This window comes from Trichosurus vulpecula, chromosome 4 (genome assembly GCF_011100635.1).
Source record: "Trichosurus vulpecula isolate mTriVul1 chromosome 4, mTriVul1.pri, whole genome shotgun sequence".
NCBI classification, from domain to species: Eukaryota; Metazoa; Chordata; class Mammalia; order Diprotodontia; family Phalangeridae; genus Trichosurus; species Trichosurus vulpecula.
In genome coordinates, this window is record NC_050576.1 from 423,821,236 (window position 1) to 423,842,244 (window position 21,009).

Here is a 21,009-nt window from a genome sequence, read left to right on the forward strand (position 1 = left end):
GCGGCGGGGGGGTTGATGCCCGGCGGCGGGGGGAGCCCGGCGCCCTGCAGTCTCCTGGCCGCCTCGGAGCCGCGGGGGGGCGAGGAGGCAGCGGCGGCGGGGCCCGGGTCCGGCGGCCCCGGGGGCTCCTCCTGCGGCGGGGTCGGGGGCCCCGGGCCCGGCGGCGGCGGCCCCGGGGGCAGGATGAGTCTGTCTCCGAAGGAGCTGTCTAGCCTGCTGGGCATCATCTCGGAGGAGGCCGGCGGCGGCAGCACCTTCGAGGGCCTGTCCAGCGCCTTCCATCACTACTTCAGCAAGGCGGACCACTTCCGCCTGGGCTCGGTGCTCGTGATGCTGCTCCAGCAGCCGGACCTGCTGCCCAGCGCGGCGCAGCGCCTCACCGCGCTCTACCTACTCTGGGAGATGTACCGCACCGAGCCCCTCGCCGCCAATCCCTTCGCGGCCAGCTTCGCCCACCTGCTCAACCCGGCGTCCCCGGGCCGCGGCAGCCAGGAGCCCGACCGGCCCCCGCTCTCAGGTAGGGAGCTGCGCCGGCCGCCGGCCCCCGGGGGGAGCAGGCCGTGTGTCCGGCGGTGCCGGCGTCTAGCTTGTAGTGTTGGCTCAGCTCTCCGTGACTTTGACCCCGTCGTTTCTGGCCCGCGACCCCAGGGGAACCGCGAGGGGGTGTGCACAGTCACGTGATGCTCCCTCATATTTCCAGTCAGTTGTTTTCACAACATAATTCGCCTCTTTCCCCCTTTTTCGCCTCTCGTGTCTGTCTGATTCAGTCCTCATCATCACCACCACCTCCTAAAATAGTGCTCCCTCCCTGCTCTAGTCCGTCACCTCCAGCATAAGTATTGCCACTGTAGACCCCTATTCACAATCTGCCGGGGCTTTATTGTCGCTTTCAGACGAAGTACAGGTGCTGAGCATTTTAAAACTTTCCCCCGAGTGGCCTGCCTTTCCCTTTTATTTCAGAGCACTCTCCTTCACATGTGCCAGCCCAATAGTGCTTGCTGTTCCTGGACTGGGCCTTCCTTAGCCCATTTCTATTTACTTATCTCGTGATGCTCCCTCTGTCTGGGATATAACGCTGTCCTCACTTCCACCTCCCCGGCTTTCTTCAGGGCCCGGTGTATACACTTGGGCAGGGACTGATTTTCATTTTGTCTTTAAGAGCCCTAGCGCCCAGTCCTATGTTTTGCACTTGGTGGCCCCTTCATGTCTGCTTGTTGGTTGGAGTAGATTGATCAGCTTATCTAGGTGTTCTAACCGAAGATTCATCATTGAAAAAAATGAATGCCTCAGAAATCACTGCTTTATAGTTTTAGGATTAATCAGTTAATAAGCATTCATTTATTAATTATACATGCCTCAAAAAGCACTGCTCTATAGTTTTAGGATTTGTCTGTAAGCGTTTATTATGTACCTATTTATTAATTACCTGTTAGTAAGCAGGCACTGAGCTTAGCACTGAGGATCCAGAGATAAAAATTAAACAGTTCCTGCTTTCAGGGAGCTTGTATTCTGCTTGGGGAATTAACAAGTGCAAGCATAAATATAAAACTTTTACAAAGTAATTTCCAGGAGAGTGAGCACTAGCATTCAGAAGGATCAAGAAGGGCTTCTTGTTGGAAGTGGGCTTCAGTTGAACTTAGAAGGAGACTAGAGATTCTAAGAGAAGAGTGGGAGTGAGGAGGGGGTGTATTCCAGGCTTCTCAATGGCCAGTCTGGGTGTGAAGGCCAGAAGAGAAGTAGGAGGAAGTCAGGAGAGCTAGAACACAGTTCGTGAAAAGGAGTAATGTGTAATATCTGGAAAGTAGCTCGTGAGGGATTTTAGTGCCAAGGGAGGAGTTTCTGTTGGAGGCTACAAACGGGAGGTACTAACTGTGGCTACTAGAGCTTTTTGAGCCAGGGAGCGACATTGTCAGGTCTGTGTTTTAGGAATTTCACTTTCGAAGCTGTGTGGAAGTTGGAGTGAAGAATAACCTTTGTTTGGGTTCACATAAAACAGATTGGCCATGAATGGGTAAACAGAAGTTAGAGGATTTCAGGAGGATTCTTTTAAAAGTGTACTTTTCCTAGTTGTGTTTTCTAGTGGAAATAGACCTGGACTAGGAATTAGACTGGTATTCCAATCCAAGCTCTGTTGCTTACCTTTGGCACCTTTGGCCGAGCTGCTTCACCACTCTGGGCCTCGATTTTCAAATAATCTCCAAAATGATTTAGACCAAGAGACCTCTAAAGTACCTTCCAACCCTAAATATTAAGGCTTCAAGTTTCTTCCTAGGACTTTTAAGTTTTATGATTTGATAGAAAATTTTCAAATCATCTTCATTATATGTAGTCTTAAGTCTAATCTTCATTCTAAGCATTATATGGTGAGAAGGTAGGGATCATACTCAAGTTCATAGCCATGTCTTTTCTAAAGTAGATTACTGCATGCCATATATAAAATGAACAACTGCAGCAAGGATAAGGATTGATCACCTGGGGCCAGGGTCAAGTTTGTTCTTTAAGGAAAGCAGCTCAAGATCTGGGCCTCATATTTAAGATTTGGGGACTTTGGCACCTATGACGTTTGGACCCCTAATAGTATGCAATCAAATTATAGTCCACAGATTACTTTTCTCGGACTAAAAGCTTCTATCCTTTTGTAGGAGAAGGGATGGTAGGAGTGGTGGCTTCTCCCTCCAAGCATATATGAATTATTGGAAGCAGTGTGGTCAAGCGGACTGAGTCCTGGATTTAGAGTCAGAAAGCTCTAGATTCACTTTCTGTCTGACACTTGTGAGCCGTAATAGCTAAGTCACTTAATCTCATTGAACCTCAGGTTCTAAATCTATAAAATGAGAGGGATATACCTGTAACTTTACAGTTTTGTTGTGAGAATCAATGATCATATACACAAGGGCTTTGGAAACCTTAAAGTGCTTCATACATGTTATAGAAAGCACTTAATACATGTTTTTAATTTATTCAGAGGGACTGGAAACAAGTAAAACATTTTATATGTTATATTCCCTTACTCTTCTTTCACTCCTTACCTTCCTAGAAATTGTGACATCAGTGTGGACAACTCACCTTTTGCTTTTTGGAATCTTTCCTGGGCTGCCAGTGATCTGCCTAATGCTCTTGAACTGTGGTTGGTGAAGTTCAGTACTAGTCTCACACTATGTAGCCCTCCTCTCACTTTTTTTTTCCCTGACAGGGTACTTCAGTCAACTAGGATATCTTTTACAAGTCACTGGTTCTCTGACTTTGAGCACCATCACTGTAGTGGGAAATAGAAGTATATATCCCACAGTTGACACCAAAGTAATAGCTATATTCTCAAATTCAAAGATGAGATTTTTAAAGGACAAGGACTTTAAATAGTATAGAATTCAGAATCAGCAGGGACAGATGAGAACAAGAATTCATTTTTAAAATTTTACATTGAGAACAGACTTTGATGAAGGTGGTGGGTTTCCGTGATGTCTGGCCTTAAGGATATTCTAATGAATTATCCTTTATAGTACTTTCTGTGTACTTTTCCTAGTACAGCCCTCTGACTACATCAGCTCTTTCCACTCAAAACCTGAGTGGCTTTCTGTAGCTTACCAAATAAAATTTGTCACATCCTTTATTCAAAGCTCTCCATGATTTGGCTCTATCCTGCTTTTCTAGCCTTATTTGAACCAAACTGAACTACTTTTCCCCATTCTCTTTGTGCTCCTTCCCGCCTCCATCTCAAAATCTACATCTGTCAAATATTCTCCCTTCATTAAAGGTTTAAGGGCATCTTCCTTCAGACCTTCCTCAAAGTCCCATTTCCCACACTCCAACTGAAAGTGACCTCTTCCTTCTTAAATTTCTAATAGCCCTTTACCTGGACTTTCCCTTTGGCATACTATCCCTTTCAGGTATTTATGTACAGGTCATCTCATTGGATTGTAAGCTCTTTGAGAGTAGAGGCTGTTTTCTCATTTATACTTGTATTCCTGTGTATAGTCTTATCTTATACATGTTAAGTATTTTGCCAAATGTTTGTTGAGTGTGACAATAGTAATTTTAAGAAACTTGAGATTTTTTTTCCAGTAATTTTATTGAAGCCTTTTTTTTTTCCAGGATTTTTGCCTCCTATAACTCCACCAGAAAAGTTTTTTCTTTCCCAGCTAATGCTGGCCCCACCAAGAGAACTCTTCAAAAAGACACCTCGACAGATTGCCTTAATGGATGTAGGAAACATGGCCCAGTCAGTGGACATCAGTGGGCTTCAGCTAGCATTGGCTGGTAAGAAAAGAACCAGCATATAATCACTTCTTTATTGAATCTTGAAAAAAGGAATTTATCTGTATGTGTACTGGGAGCACAAATAACCTGTGGAAAAGAAATTCTTTAATTCTGTGTCTTTAAATCTTTCTGTTTTAACAGCATGTCATATGAACCTTTTTACATTTTGACTAAATGATTTGTTTTTTTAATTGCCTTAGAGGAAAACTGGATGTAATTTAAAGCCTTTCTTTGGTAATAGGAACTTTCTTCAACTATAAGGTAAAAACTTCTTGCTGTCATAACTTGTTATTTTGCATTAGACATATACACTTAAATCTCTCCTTTTTTCTAATGCATTCTTTTTTTCTTAAAACAAAATATTTTACATCTTTAATGAAGTCAATAATAGTTTGTCATAGAAATAATATTTCTTGAGGCACTGTACCAAGGTTTGAAAAGAAAATGCCTTAAAAATCTTGGAAAAATTGTTTGCTGAGTTTGTATTATGAAAATCTAGTCACTAGTCAGTTATGTGAAATATACTATAAATGTCAATTGCTTCAGCTCATCAAGTATTAATTAAGCAACTACTGTTTCCAAGGCACTGTGCTAGGTGTTGACAGTACATCAACAGAATTAAAAGAGTCCCCACCTTGAAAGGCATATGTTATTACAACATTGGTACCACTAAGTAAGCATGAGATCATTTGAGAGGGGGGGAATAAAGGGGATAAGAAGAGAATAAAAAAATAAGAAAAGGTATTATCTAGAAAGTGACACCTGAGCTGAGCTATGAAAGAAAGTAAGGGATCTAAGAGGCAGGAGTAAGGAGGAAGTCTATCCCAGACATAGGGTACAGGAGAGGGAATGCCAAGTTCAGGTTGGTCAGTTTGCTTCTTTTCACACTACATTTTTAGCCTGTTTGACATGTCGGAAAAGTAAGGCAGTGGGCCAACAGAAGATACATAAAGGCCAAGCTAAGAAGTTTGTATTTATCCTAGAGTGAGTTAGGCCACTGGAAAAACTTGAGCAGGAAATAACATGGTCATAATTGATTTAGGGAAGATTACTGTGGCAGCTGATTTGGGCAGGGGAGTCAGGTTCCTAGATTTCTCTACCATGTTACCCTCTATCAAAAACTGATTACTTTCTTGTAGGTCTTTTTTGCAAATACTTATGAGTGTTGCCGTACAGTGTTTGTATTTAACTTTAAATAAGGAAATTTACCTCAAACTAAATGATGAAATTGTATTCTTAAGATCTGATCCAGGAATTGACCTTCGAACTCGGGCCTTAGTTCTTCTCTGTCATCTCTTCTATGCTGAATTATTTACTAAGTTAAATGGATTACTTTCCCCAGAATGTGACTATAGTTAAACGATAGTGTTCGAAGGGACTTGCCTCTTGAAAGAAAAAATAAGAATCGTAGTCTGATATGTTCACTGAGAAAATAATTGAGTTGTTGACATATTTGACTTATTAGAAGGATATATTTATCTTCTCACTGATCTTTTTCCCATACAGAAAGCAATTAAGTGGAGTAACATAAACCTATCACAAAAGGAAGACTGACCAAAGATAGGCCTTCTTAGAAATATATTTTTATAATTGCTGTTATTTTGTTGAATCTTATCAGATCTTCGTGTCTTTCTTCTAATGTAGAGGTGCTTGTGATGGTTCACCTAGTTTGGGGTGCTGATGGATATTTGAGTGACAGCCTCACTCTTTGACAGAAAAGACTATCCTAGTAGTTGAGTTATGATTTAAGCTGGGATCTGGTCTTAGGGAATAGACTTAGGAAAAGAGACCATGCTTGGAGAGAACTGACTGTGCCCCTTCCCCTTCCCCAGCATCACAGATTACACTCTTGGGTCTATAGCAGCAAAACAAGGTAAAGGGTTGTTTTTTTCCTCCTGTGGTATCCTCTCTTTATCTGAAATATTTAGCTCTTCCCTCTTCCATCCTAAGGTGTCCTAGATTTCATCTTTTTCAGCTTCTACTTTGCCACTATTTTGACAGAGTTGACTATATCTGTTAGTGAAGTGGGGAACAAAATGTTAACGTGAGTGAATTTCCCACCAAATAACTGAGTTTTTTAGTACCTAAACTTTTGCAGTATTTTGAAAATAGTTTTTTATGTAAACCTTCTTGGCATGTTATACGTTCCTTGACTTAAATTAATTCAGCGTTAATGACACGGTAATCATCTTGATATCCACCCTTTGAATTGTGATGGCCCTCAGGCCTTTTAAGCTGGTGTCAAGTGTCAGCCACTGCTAGAGGCAAGTACATTGATAGTAGCAGGAAATGACAAAAATCAGCCTAAGAATCTAGAGTACAGACAGGGGCCATCTCTGTGTCCAGCTTCCATATCTGCCACAGAGCTGGGAAACCAGATAAGCACACTTCTTAGACCTGTGACAGTAATGTGTAAATTAAGTGCAAATATAGTATAAGTGAGGTCCTGAAATGCTTGGGGCCTTTTTTTTCCCCCTTCTAGGATCTCTCCATGTATAGGCTATTGGCTAAATAATATCTCCAAAAGTGAAATATTACCAGGTAGGCTGTGCCTGCTCCTAGATGTAACATTGTCCTGGATACCTTTATTCAGATCAGAGCACAAAGTGTTGATTGCCTATAGTACAGGCCCAATGCCACCTGTCAGTTGGACCTGTCATCCACAAGTGACGGCTAGCTTTTTGTGAGTTTTCAAATCCCTTCGATGATCCATATTGGTTTTTCTTTATTTGTCCAAATTTTTGTCTGTTTGGAGAACTGATCCTGCTGACTTTCGATTCTCTTTGAAAAAAGGAGTATCTGTGACCGAGAGAAAGTCCTTGCATTTATCCAGGCTGTGTATACAAATCAGTGCTTTTTAGAAACAGCAGGAGACAGTGTTGTTAATGTCATCCTCCAGTGTTGCATCAACCCTTTAGTGGCCTACAAGTGAGGAAAAGAATTGATGTTGTCAGTTTCCACAGTCCTTGTTTACTGAGTGACTTTTTAGGCCTTGGATGGAGCACTTGGTGTGTACAATGTTTTCCTCTTATTTCTCAAGGCAATTTCTCATGTTGTTATTGTTTAAGTGATTAATGATCTCTTTAATGATCAAAAGTTGTTCAAAACCCGTAAGGAGTTGTTTGTTGATGGTTTAAACTTTTGTATTGCCCATTATACTGTCTGATTAGATGGTCTTATTATTTTGGAATAATTGATTCTAGGACATTCCCGGACAGCTAGTGAATAGAGAGCCAGGCCTGGAATTGGGAAGACATAAGTTCAAATGTAGCTTCAGACACTTAATAGCAGTGTGACCCTGGGCAAGTCACTTCACCCTGTTTGCCTCAGTTTCCTCATCTGTGAAATGAGCTGGAGAAGGAAATAGCAAACCCCTCCAATATCTTTGCCAAGAAAGCTCCAAATGGGGTCATGAAGAGTTGGACACGACTGAAACGACTGAACGGCAACAGAACATATTACCCATAAACTATTACAATATTGCAGTAAAACAGTTTTGTTAATCTTGGTGCTTTTGATATTTTTATTCATTTGCATAAACTCTTTCCTCCTGTAATTCTTTTGACTTTACTTTGATTTTGGGAGCTAGGTTAGTGTTATCTAAAGGCATATTTTTAATCGCTATGAGAGAATGATTCTGAACAGTTTGAGGCTGAATGAGTTAGTGTATTCCCATAGCTGCATATTGGTATATGCACAAACTGTTCATGGAAAGGGAAATATATGTATTTTTTGGTATTACTTTAATAGAAGCTAGTAAAAGAACATAGAACATCAGAATATGTGGATTATCTCAGGGCACTTAAACTTCATGAATGTATCTTGTGGTTACTATTTAATAGACTGGAAATCAAATCCAAAACAGCTTCTAATATATTATGATTTGTTAGCTTCCAAGAAAGGTTTACAATACATCTAGCACAGCAATGAAAATGTGAATAAAAGATTGAGAAATTTGGCAAGGCACTGTAACTGAGCTTGTAGTCTTCCTTTACCTAGACTGAAGATTTCCCAATCCATTCATTTTCACAAGTGCAAAAAAGTGCAGCTGTCTGCTTTGGAACTAGCTACACAAAACATCTCTCTGGAGGTCTAAAATTCAGATGTATTGCAGTGGGATTGATTAGCTTCAAGCAACATTTTCCAGGCTGGTAGGCAAAAAATTTGACGTACCAATTACTTTTATTTATGAATCGTGCGATGCATGTGTTCTTAATTTTTTTTCATAAAAACTGGAAGAAATAAAAAATGGTGGTACTCCCAGTAGGAACAGGCTTTTCCCTCATGAAACTGACCATATTCATTTTATGGGTTGGGTTTTGTCAGAAATTACTGTCAAATACATGCTATCTACTTCATTAGTCTATAATTCGCTAACTTGTTTTTTCTTTCCTCTTATTCTACCAGTAAGAATTATTTTAGGACAGCATTGCCCCTGTTTGCCAGTACCCTAGGAGGAACATCATATCCTTGGAAGGCTATAAATGTTTCATTTCTGCCTGCTCAGGCTTAGACTGTGTTCTGACTACACTATGAATAATAAACTGTTAACTTTATATTATTTAAAAGGCCTCTTTTTTTTTTTTCCCCAGAACGGCAATCTGAATTACCAACACAAAGCAAAGCTAGCTTCCCTAGCATTCTCAGTGACCCAGATCCAGATTCTTCAAATTCTGGTTTTGATAGTTCTGTTGCCTCACAGATCACAGAAGCTTTAGTCAGTGGACCAAAGCCACCTATTGAAAGTATGTATACAAATTAAATAATAATCATTTTGTTGGATTTTGTGGTGCTGTTATATGAATGTCAGAGTTTCTGTAATGGCTGTAATATGAGATAATGACCCTGTTATTATAGGGATCTTTTGAAAATTAGATATGATCAAATGTATGAGTGCTTTATAAGCCCAAATGTGCAGTTATTATAAAATATTAGCCTATAAGGAAAATGACCTTCCCCTCAGAAAGGACTTTATACAGTTTATCATGTACCTATAATTATTATTCAAGATGTAAACTTCTAATAAGTAGTTGCATCTTGAATTTTAGCCAAGACTGAAATATGATGTTTCTTAAATAATATAATTTCTGGATTTATCTGATGCTACTGCTGTCTTAATTCAGTGACAAAACAGTGCTGCACTAATCTTACAGTTAGTCTTCTTTTTGGTACTACTATGAGTTTCAAGTAACTATTGTTCACCTTACACTTTTCGATACATTCCATTTTGTTCTCGTCTTGTTTTCCTTTTTTCATAATTCATTTATAAGCATGTGGAAGACATATTAAATTACCAGCAATCACAATGGAGTGTAAGTAACCACACTTGTGTAAAAGAGTGTGAACACATTCCAGTCTTCTTTTTGAGTTGGTTTAGCAGGGCTGATTTGCCATGTGGTTACTTGTTTTCATCACTAGGCAGCAATAGCTGACAAACTTAAGATGATTTTTGGTATTCTGGGAGGGGTGGGGGGTGATTTTGTTTTTTTAAGAAAGCTTCCTTCCATTTAAGTAAATATACTACATGGTTGAGCCCAAACTAGTGACTAGTGATTGAAATTATGTAGTGGTAAATAGTTTTCTGTCACAATGGTATTCTAAGAAAATGATACTCACTCATGTACGCATAAAACTTTATATGGATGAGTTTTACTTCAATCCTTGCAAAATTCTAGAACGTATCAGAGAACTTGTAAACTTAGCTTCCTAAGAGACAGTATAGTTTCTTCAGGAATAGGTTGTTCCAGACTAACCTCATTTTAATTTTGAGAGGGTTTCTACACATGTATGATCAATAAATCAGAAAATGTTTTCAGCAAGACATTTAACAATACTTCAGTCATTCTTGTTGGCTAAACAGACATGAGTTATAGATGATAATTAACATTAAGTGGATCCAGAACTGGCTGAAAGACAGGACCCAAAGAATAGTGACTGTTCATAACTACCTGAAGGAAGGAGATATCTTGTGTGTCAACCCTGAAAACAAACTACTGGAGTCACAAAGGCTTTGCCTCCACTGTTAACTCTACAAATACCAAAGAACTTTCACAGGTTATCACAACTACAGTTAACTCTGAAAAATAAAATAAAACCAAAGAGATAACAGTGGTGATAAACAAAAAGCTTTCTTTATTCCATTGGAGGAGAGAAACCAGACACGTGCCGGGGGCCCCCTCTAGTAGGAGATTCACTTTAGAGTGGGCAAGTCTCAATACATATGCTAGTGGCTAAGCAGTGAGCTGTAGCCCTGACACTGAGGAATAACAGCAGCAGTGAGACAGGTTTGATTCATAGCAGGACTTCATGACCAGAACATGGGTACAGCGGGTACTTGTCCGAGCTCAGAGACCACCTGGTGCTGGTGTGAAAAAATTCTGGGATTTTCCTGTGACTAAGTTCATCCAGAGGGTGAGTGCAAAGGATTGTTGTTATGCCAAGCTCAGGGCACAGCTTCCTTCCTGGGCCTTATCTCTGGAAAACAGAGTCTCCTAATAGTAAAAAGAGGGGTGATCTTGGCATGGGATCCTGATAAATGGAATGCCCCAGGGATCCTTGGCCCTGTGCTGTCCAACATTTTTATCACAGACTTGATTGAAAGCATCGATGGCATATTTACTAGGTTTGTAATTTATACACTATCATCCTATATCCCTGCTTTCTTTTGTGGATAAGCTCCTTAAGAAGTTCATCTGTATTTGGTGCCTCTGCTTCCTTTCTTCTCACTCCCTTCCTTAACTCTCTGTACTCTGGCTTCTGATCTCCTCCAACTGAAACTGCTCTCTCCAAAGTTAGCAGTGATCTTTTTGTTCCCTTTTTTAAAAAATTACGTTTTATTTTTTACTGTACCATGGTTTTCTCCCCCATCTACTCAGTATCCTTTTCCATTCTTCTCCCAGAGTACAGTCCCATATAATAAAAGACAAATGATCATCACATCTCTTTGTCCAGCCCTAACCTCTAGGTCTTTTAGCACATCCAAAATAGAATTCATAATCTTTTTCCACAAACCCTCCCCTCTTCCTGACTTCCCTTTTACTTTTGAGAGTACTACTAGCTTCCCAGTTACAACTTAGGTGTAACTCCTCCCTCTTCTTAACCACCAGCCCCGTATCCATTCTGTGCCAAGTCCTGTCAACTTTACTTTAGTAACATGTCTCATATATACCCTGTTCTTCCCTCTGATGTGTCCACCATCTTGACTCAGACCTTCCTTGCCTCACGCCTAGATTTTGGCATTAGCCTCATAGTTGGTCTTTCTGCCTCATCACTCCCCATTGCATTCAGTTCTCCGTTCAGCTGTTACCTTCAGCTCAGGTCTTAACACGTCATCTCCCTGTTCAGTATCTATCCCTGAGACATGACATTTCATCTCCTGTATCCAGATATTTTTATTAGCTGTCCTCCATTCCTTGTTTCCACCTCCTGGCTTTCTTCGGGTCTCAGCTACAGTCTCACCTTTGCAAGAACCCTCTAGTCCTTCCTAACTTAACATCTTCCCTCTGAGATTATCTCCAATTCATTCTGTATATGTCCTGTTTATATGTAGTTGTTTGCATGTTGTCTCCCCCATTAGACTGTTAACTTCTGGGGAGCAGGGATTACTTTTTACCTTTCTTTGTGTCATCAGCACTTAGCGTAGGACCTGGAATGTATTAGGTACATAATAAATGCTTGTTCACTTGGCTGACTAGATTTAGCATAGGACCTGGAATGTATTAGGTACATAATAAATGCTTGTTGACTTGGCTGACTAGACAGCTGAGTTGTGGTCTATATAGTAAGATGAAATTTAACATGAATTAATGTGAATTCTTTTAAAAAAAAATTTATACAGGTGTAGTCAAGTAAGAGGAGTTCTTGGAAAAAAAAAAAGCTTTGGGACTTTTGGTGGAATGCCAGTTTTGACATGGAAGTAACTTTAAAAAATATGAGAATTTTTAGAGTGTTCAGACATTGTACTATCCTAACAAATTGAAAATTACAGATTTGGGAATACTATTACAGAATTAGCACAGTGCCTTGGAAGATAACTGTTGCTATGCCAATGTTATAGTGTTGTAATATTTAAATGTAACATGAGATTCTTAATATAATTCAACTTATTTTTCCAAAATATTTTGTTGTATTTAGTAACTGAGTATGTTTGTTTTATGGTTCTTTTTTAAAACTTGGAAAGTGCTATTAGTTCATAAATGGTGGCTTTAATAAACCTTTTGGTCTGATACCTGATGCTATGACTTGCAAGCGAACTGGATCTGGGTCCAGTGGCAAGATTTAGATCAGGATGACTGGAGATGGGCCCCATGTAGCTGATCAGTATTAACCTGGAGGAAGATCTCTGATTGTATTGATCTCTCTTCTCAGCTGTGCCCCATTCACTAATTTTACTAATCGAATAAAGACATACAAGGCATATTTACCAAATTTGTGCAACGTATAGAGCTGGGATGGATCCCAATATAGTGTATGATAGAATTAGGGTTCAAAAAAGATCTCTGCAGATAACAGTGGTTCTCAGACTGGCAGAAATTTATTAGAGGAAAATGAATTCTTCTTTCTACCTCTGATTATAAAATTTCTGATAAATCTATCAGTAGAATATATATCTTTATTACAAAAGGTATTACTGTATTAAGTTGCACGTGTAAATGTAATGGTAGAATAAACACACTTTTTTATGAGCCCAACCCTGTACTTTATTCAGAAGTGGGGAAAAAAAAAGTCTTCCATCTTACAGGTCACTTTCGACCAGAATTTATCCGCCCACCACCTCCGCTCCATATTTGTGAAGATGAACTTGCTTGGTTAAACCCAACAGAGCCTGATCATGCAATTCAGTGGGACAAATCCATGTGTGTTAAAAATAGCACTGGTGTTGAGATCAAACGTATAATGGCTAAAGCTTTTAAAAGTCCCTTGTCTTCTCCACAACAAACACAGGTAGGTGTTCAATTGCCAGCATGCCGTTTTGTTTTCCATATTTGCTGCTCTGTCTTGGCCTTTAGGTCTTTAAAGTCCTAGATATAGTGTCGGATTATAAACCAAGTAAACTTAGAGTAGCACTAAATAAGCAAAGGTTACATAGCTTGAGCCCTCACTGGTTAAAGAGAAAGTAGATGTGATCTCTAGTTATTTTTTGTTCCTAAAATGTTCTTTTCAAACTCATACTACCCTGGTCAGTAAAATGATGAGATTAGTGTGTCATATTTATAGCGTTAGGTCATATTTTCACAGCCCCTCACCCCCATATTATGAATGGGAGCAATTGTGCAAGCACTCTCTAAATCATTTATTTTTGTTTTAATATGGCAGCCAAGAGTTGGGTTCAATTTTTTTCTTCTGCGGGCTTCCTTCCTCCACTCTGTGAATTCAGTGACTGGCTATTGCCACTCAACCAAAGCACCAACCTAGTATAGCATCCATTTTTATGGTTTACACTTTTCTTGAAGTATGGAATTGACTTACTTATTTTGTTTTAGCCCCAAAATTCAGTTTACATTTGCAAAATGCAAGCAGAGTAGGTGATAATATTGTTGTGAATTTTTAAGCATAAATTGCCTCAGGAGATGAGATAATTCAGATTTGAGCATATTGAAAATTCAAATATATATTCTAATGCAGGCCTGTACAACCTGCCCCCGGCAGGCCACTTGCAACATGCCAAAGGATTTTGGGCAAAAAATGTAGCAGCCTTTGAGCCACAGGTTGTACAGGCCTGTTCTGATGGTTTAGCTAAGGCAGATGGAGTAGTGGCATAGAAGTCAGTGAGCTAGCCTCACAACAGGAAGAACTAGGTTCAAGTCTTTTTTTTTTTCTGACATACTGTCCTCATAACCCTTGGCAAGTCATGTGAACTCTCAGAGCCCCAAGGCGATCCTCAAAGACTAGAAGTTGAAGAACTTATCTACATTGTTAGTTTCCTCATGGGGAAGTCTACAAAATGATATTACAGATCTTGGCAAAAAAAAAAAAAAGATTATGAATTTCATGGGAAGTGAAAGAAATCTCGTTTATTGAGAACATATTTCGTAAAGATGTGCTCTAGACTTATGTCTTATGCGTGTAAAGTGACGATCTAAACGTTATGATTAAAATATGACTTCTATTCTTTTGTATTTGGCTGTGTTGTAGCTCCTTGGGGAATTAGAAAAAGATCCCAAGCTCGTTTATCACATCGGCCTCTCTCCTGCCAAACTGCCCGACCTCGTGGAAAATAATCCTCTAGTTGCTATAGAAATGTTATTGAAATTAATGCAGTCAAGCCAGATAACAGAGTATTTTTCCGTCCTGGTCAACATGGATATGTCTTTACATTCGATGGAAGTTGTAAATCGGTGAGTGTTTCTTCTTTACTAACTTGGGACGTGAATTTCCTGTGTGGATGGGTGACTCATTCATATTTTTCTATAGATGCTTCCTTAATGTCTAAAAGGGAAAAATCAGCACAATTATGAAGCCAAGTTATATTTCATAGAGGAATTAAGATGTCGATGGGCTCGATTGTATTCTGTACCTTCTGGAGGCAGCTCCAGTTGGTGATGAAGTAGTAGGCTTGGAGTCGCCAAAACTTAAGTTCGGATCCTGCTGAGAGTGGCTGGTCATTTCTTTGTGCTCCATTCAGGCTTAGCTACTTTTTAAATTTTTTTTTACTAAGGATATTACAGCCCCCTTAGGTATACCATGTAAATACCAGCAAGGAAAAGTGTTAACTTAATACTGTGGTACTTATTGGTTTTGGGTTTTTTTTCTGTATTCCTAGCACTTAGTAAGTTAGTAAAAATATTATGGCAAATAGTAAAACACTTAATAAATGCTTACTTACTGACTTGTTGAACTTCAAACACATCCTTCATTAGCAAGCACTAATGACCCAAAAGACTTTATTTCAGACAGTTGACACAGTTGCACAGACAAGCAGTATAATATTGGAAGTTATATGCTGAATTTATTATAGATTTAAAAGGATAGATTTCACAGGTTTGGTGTGAAATCATCAGTGCTAAAAAGGTTTTTATTTATTAACAGTTGACACCAAGTTAAGTAGAATTCTAGCTGAAGAATATGCTAATAGGCTTTCCTTACCTACATGCAGTAAACTCATGTTTAACATGGTCAAGGAATGAAATATTCTGAATGAAAATTCAGAAGTAATTATAGCCTAGGTTCCATATTTCAAAAGAAGTAAAGACAATACCCTTCATACTTAAACACTTTTGAACGTAATTGAATCTTTCTTAGATTGTGCAAGAGAAAACTTAGCATATGCTCATCGTCTTATGCTGAATTTATTCAATAGACAGCTCTCCAGAGGACTGATTTACATATGGTAACCCACTTGTCCATTTACTTGAAAACACTGACTAAGATCAACCAGGGACTCTGGGTAGAACTAAGGGACTCCTCAAAAAGAGGTTTGGTGTGTAGCTAAAGGTCTTCCCAATTAGAATATTTGCATACCTGGATTCCTTTGGAGGTAGTACAGCAGCAGAGATAATGCATAATACAATACTGATGATCGACATATAATTTATTTTTGGCTTTGGAATGTATTGTGGATTTTAATAGAGTACCTCCACTTTCTTAATTCTGTTCAAGCTGTTATAAATATGGGCAAGGTTCCTCACTTTTACCAACAGCATCCACCTAAGACATTGTTAGCACTTCAAAGACTGGCTCTATACTTTTGTAATCCAAAATCTAGATTTTTTTTTTCTTTTCACATTACGTCTCTATTTAAACACTGTTTAGAAAACAATTTCCCTTAAAACGCCTATTTGCCCTTTCTGTCCCTAAATGTGAACATGTGTAAAGACACAAATCAGGACAAAAACAAACCAATAAACTGTAAGAGCCAAATTGAGTACCACTTCATTCAGCCTCTTCTAATCTACTCAGCTTTGGAACATCCCTCTCTCTTAACTCTTAAAGTACTTTACTACATTGTTGTAACTTTTTTGGTCTGAATCTTCTTTCAACCCATTGTCTTGGACTGAGTGGTATTTCAGGCATCTGTAACTGTGTCCTGGGTATTACAGTAGCTCAGCAAATCAGTCAACCATTTGTTTTTTATTAAGGGTTGATAATGATCAGAAGCCATCAGTAGTTTTCATCTGTTTTATCATATAAATTCAGTTCATTCCATTAAGTTTTTCTAAATGCTTGCAAGGTACAAGGCACTGTGCTAATGGAGACGCAAAGATAAAATGAATCACAGTTCCTGCCTTTTAGGAACTTCTTTTCTACTGGAGGTAACAAGAATGTAATATTTACCAACACAATACAAGATAACTTCAGTAGGGCAAGAGCACAAATAAGTAGTGGGTATCAGGAAAGGCTTCCTATAGGAAGTGATACGTGACTTGTGCCTTAAAAGAAGCTAAGAATTTTACAAGACATGGAGGTAAGGAAATTTTGTTCTGGGTATGTAAGAGAGCTTGTACAAAGTCATCCAGGTGAAAGACAGAATGTCAAGTAGACCATTTTGACTGGTGCATAAAATATGTAGAGGAATAATAAAAAACAAGTGAGGAAAAGTAGATGAGCTTGACTAGGCTTCAGTTACAAAGGAAAAAAGTTTATGTTTATCCTAAAGACAATAGATTCACTTAATTCTTAAGCCCAGGCAATGACAGAATCACACATAGTATTAGAAGGAACTTCTTCCCTATTAAGGCCCTAGGTGGTTATGACTTCCTGTCTAGTCTTTTTCTTCTTGCCCAGCTGGTTGCCTTACTGTCCCATGAACACAATTCATACTATTACTCCTGACTAGAACATGCTTCCCCAACCCCCACCTCTAAATCTTTCAAGGTCTTGTTCAAACCCCATCTCCTTTCATGAAGTTATTCCAGGATTATTACATTTTAGAAAGACTAGGCTTATGTTCATATTTTAGCTCTGCCACTTAAGCCTATATATCCCCAGCAGAATGCGGACTCCATTAAACCAAAGTACTTGAACACTACACTTGAGCTAGCACACTGGTTCTTAGTGAAGTTGGAAGGGATCTTAAAGACTATCCGTTTTACAGAATCACTGAAAAGTGATCTAGCTTTTCTGCTTGAGCATCTTCACTGACAGACCTCTTTTCAGATAGCTCAGATGATTAGGAAGTTCTTTTTTTTTACTAAACCAAAATCTGATTCTAGTTAACTTTAACTCATTTTTCTTTTGATTCCAACAGAATAAGCCTGAGCCATTAGCTGTGTGACAGCCCTTCAGATTACCACCTACTTTATCAGCCCCCTTTGCTGATGAACACCCCTAATTCCTTAAACCAACTTGTATATGATACCATTTTTAGCCCTACCTTATGAACCTTGTCTCGCACACACTATACTTTGTAAACCCAATTTTGGTGGTCTGGCCAGGACAGAGTACATAAATTTATAGTTCTTCTTGTTGTAGAGACAGCATGATGTAGTGGATTTAGAATAAGAGGGCCTACATCCAGATCCCACATCTGCTGTTCTATCAGTGTTACTAATCTCTGAGCCTGTTTTCTATCAGAGACTAGCTCCTATGACCTATGGATACAGGACTTAGTTCATTATTCCTATAGTTTTTTGGGTAGCCTTATCTGTTATTGCCTCACACTATCCCTTCCCCTCTAAATCCTTTATCATTGTAAATAGCTATCAGCTGATGCTCCCAGAATCTTTTCGTAGGAATGGAGTTTATTGGCCTAAATAACAGACTAAAATAACTCCCTAAAATTGAGGTCTGAGAGGGAAATTAGATGTACTCCATGTAAACAAAAAAACACTTATACTAAGTAAAAGTAAAAGACCTTTTTTGGGTAACTGAAGAGAAGACCTTCACTTTTCTTTCTCCTCACCCCCACTCCCCAATCCATTCCTAGAGCAACCCCTTACCTCCTTCACTGCTTTGTACTACACCTTTAGCTAGCTTTGAAGTGAAATTCTTATCTGTAAAGAACGGGGCTTTTGTTTCCTCCAGTATGTTTACTTTAAAGCAAAAGGTTCTTCTAGCCCAGGGATTTTTTTTTTAAGTTTTTAACATTCCCTTTTTTGATTTTGAGTTCTAAATTTTCTTCCCCCACTCCTTCCCCTACAGCATGCAATTTGACATAGGCTATACATACATTCATATTGAACATATTTTCACATTAGTTGTGTTGTAAAGAAGAATTAGAACCAATGGAAGGAACCATCATGAGAAAGAAGAAACAAAATAGTACGCTCCGATCTGCATTCAGACACCGTAGTTGTTTTCTTCTAGATGTGGATAGCATTTTCTGTCATGAGTCTTTTGGCGTTGTCTTAGCAAGGATCTAAGTCTATCAAAGTTAATCATCACACAGTGTTGCTGTTACTGTGTACTATGTTCTGATTCTGTTCATTTCACTCAGCATTAGTTCTTACAAGTCTTACCAGGTTTTTCTGAAGTCTGCCTGCTCATCTTTTCTTACAGAACAATAGTATTCCATTACATTCATATAGCACAATTCTTTTCACCACAAAAAGAGCTGCTATAAGTATTTTTGTACATGTAGGTCCTTTTCCCATTTTTATGATCTCTCTGGGATACGGACCTAGAAGTGGTATTGCTGGGTATGCAGTTTTATAGCCCTTTAGGCATAGTTCCAAATTGCTCTCCGGAATGGTTGGATCAGTTCACAACTCCACCAACAATGCATTAGTGTTCCAATTTTCCCACATCTTCTCCAACACTTTTCATTTTCCTGTTTTGTCATGTTAGCCAATCTGATAGGTGTGATGTGGTACCTCACATTTCTGTAATCAATAGTGATTTAGAACATCTTTTCACATGACTATAGATAGCTTTAATTTCTTCATCTGAAAACTGCCTGTTCATATCTTTTGACCATATATCAATTGGGGAAATGACCTGTATTCTTTGTAATTAGAATTATCCATTTTGCATTTCATAATGTTCTCCATCTCTTGTTTGGTCATAAATCCTTCCATTCTCATAAATCTGACAGGTAAACTACAATTCCTTGCTCTCCTAGCGTGCTAATAATAGTATGAGCCTGTACCCATTTTCACTTTATCTTGCTATGAGTGTAAGATGTTGTTCTATGCCTAGTTTCTGCCATGCCATTTTCCAGTTTTCCCAGCAGTATTTGTTGAATTTTGAGTTCTTATCCCAGAACCTGGAGTCTTTGTGTTTATCCAACAATAGATTACTGTAGTCATTGACTACCATATCTTGTAGCCCAGGGATTCTTGACCTTTGTTTTGTTGCAAGTCTGAAGCCTATAGACTCATTTAATAAAAATCAAAGGACTATAAAAGAAAGCAACTATACTGAAATAGATTTATCAAAATGTTTTTAAAAAACAAGTTTCACAACCCCCCTCCTCTAGCCTTTCTTTAGTAAATTAGTGTAACTGTTTCAGGGCTGGGGTAAGGTGAAGAATAGCCTATGTCTAGAGCTGTAATCCCATGCACTTGATAGTTATAATCTTGGGCAAGTTATTTAAACTCTCTGAACCTAGTTTTCTTATTTATAAAGAGGTAGAATACTTGAACAACCTATTTCACATTGTTTTAACAAATTTACATTTAAATTATTTAATTCAAAGGCATCTAAAATTCTATTGGAGAACAAATACTTCATCCATTACATTAATGTGTTCAGTGACAATGAGCATCTACTATGTGTAAAATATTGAGACTGAAGCCAAGATATAAATACAATATGTACTAGAAAGTGCTGTATGATTTTTGAGCGTAGGAAATCATGACCAACTGGTTGGATCATATAAGGCCTTATGGAAGAGATGGCCTTTAAAATGGTTCAGTGGGCAAAGAGAAGGAAGGGGAACACACATAGCATGGAGAAGAGTGAGCAAATAGATTATGCAGAAGGAAAATTAGAAAAGCGTGCTAGTTATCAGATTATGACATTCCTTTAATGCCAGGCTAAGACGTTTAAACATCATGTAACATCATAAACAAGAGGGAATCAATGAAATCTTTGTAGCAGAGGATTGCTTCAGATCTCCACATATGAAAGATTAAATTTACCAATTGATAGAGAGGGTAGGTTGGAAGAGGAGAACAAATGAAAACAAGATTAATTGGGTGGCTATTTTCCAAGAAAAAGATGGTGGCAGGAGGTACAGCATACAAAGGAATAGTGCTGGTGTTTTGGAAGCAGTATCAATGTTGGCAGTTGATGAGGTAAAGGAGAGACAAGAGTAAAAGAATAAAATACAAAATTTTGGCCAGGGGGAGACTGTAAGTAATGCCAATGACGTAAGTCAAAAAGAGGAACAGTTTTAAAAGATGAAAGACATGTTTGGTTTGGGATATGTTAAGTTTGGGGACTTGATGAGGCAAGTAAATGAAGGTGCTTATATAGGCAGTCAGAGATGTAGGTCTGGTCAATGCTCAGGAGAGAAGTTACGGCTAAAAAGAGAGATTTGGAACTCATCCCTGCAGAGGCTGAGGCCATGAGGTGCAATCAAACTAAAAGTATTAAAGTTAGAATGGCGCCAAAGATAGAACTTGAGGGGGAAAGTTAATTGTAGGTGACTTGAAAGATTAAAAGTTGATTGTGAGAGACTTTAGGCATTAGGTGCAGATAGCATTTTAAGAGATTTGGCAGAAAAAGTCCTCACCTTTTCACAACTGGTAGCTGAATGGAACCAACAGAGAGAAACAAATGGAAGCTGAACAAAACTGGAGACTTGTCTCTTCTTCTGTGACACTGAGAATTTTACATAGTTAACCATTTACTTCATTTGCTCTTCATTCT

The 21,009-nt window shown here is 38.8% G+C and overlaps 1 protein-coding gene and 1 long non-coding RNA gene across 3 annotated transcripts in view; one reads left to right on the forward strand and one right to left on the reverse strand.

The window, feature by feature from the left end:
* CNOT11 (CCR4-NOT transcription complex subunit 11) overlaps positions 1–21,009 on the forward strand; it is a 27,296-nt gene continuing 6,287 nt past the window's right edge. Inside the window, exons 1-5 of one of the 2 annotated variants that reach the window (XM_036753567.1) lie at positions 1–517; positions 4,093–4,257; positions 8,850–9,002; positions 12,998–13,200; positions 14,392–14,594. In XM_036753567.1, coding sequence (XP_036609462.1) covers positions 16–517; positions 4,093–4,257; positions 8,850–9,002; positions 12,998–13,200; positions 14,392–14,594 — 1,226 coding nt within the window. In that variant the 5' untranslated portion in view covers positions 1–15. The remainder of the gene's footprint in view (positions 518–4,092; positions 4,258–8,849; positions 9,003–12,997; positions 13,201–14,391; positions 14,595–21,009) is intronic. The other variant, XR_005010124.1, reaches the window with a different exon arrangement.
* LOC118845588 overlaps positions 19,893–21,009 on the reverse strand; it is a 14,438-nt gene continuing 13,321 nt past the window's right edge. The window contains exon 3 of the long non-coding RNA XR_005010125.1: positions 19,893–21,007. This is a non-coding gene — a long non-coding RNA (uncharacterized LOC118845588). The remainder of the gene's footprint in view (positions 21,008–21,009) is intronic.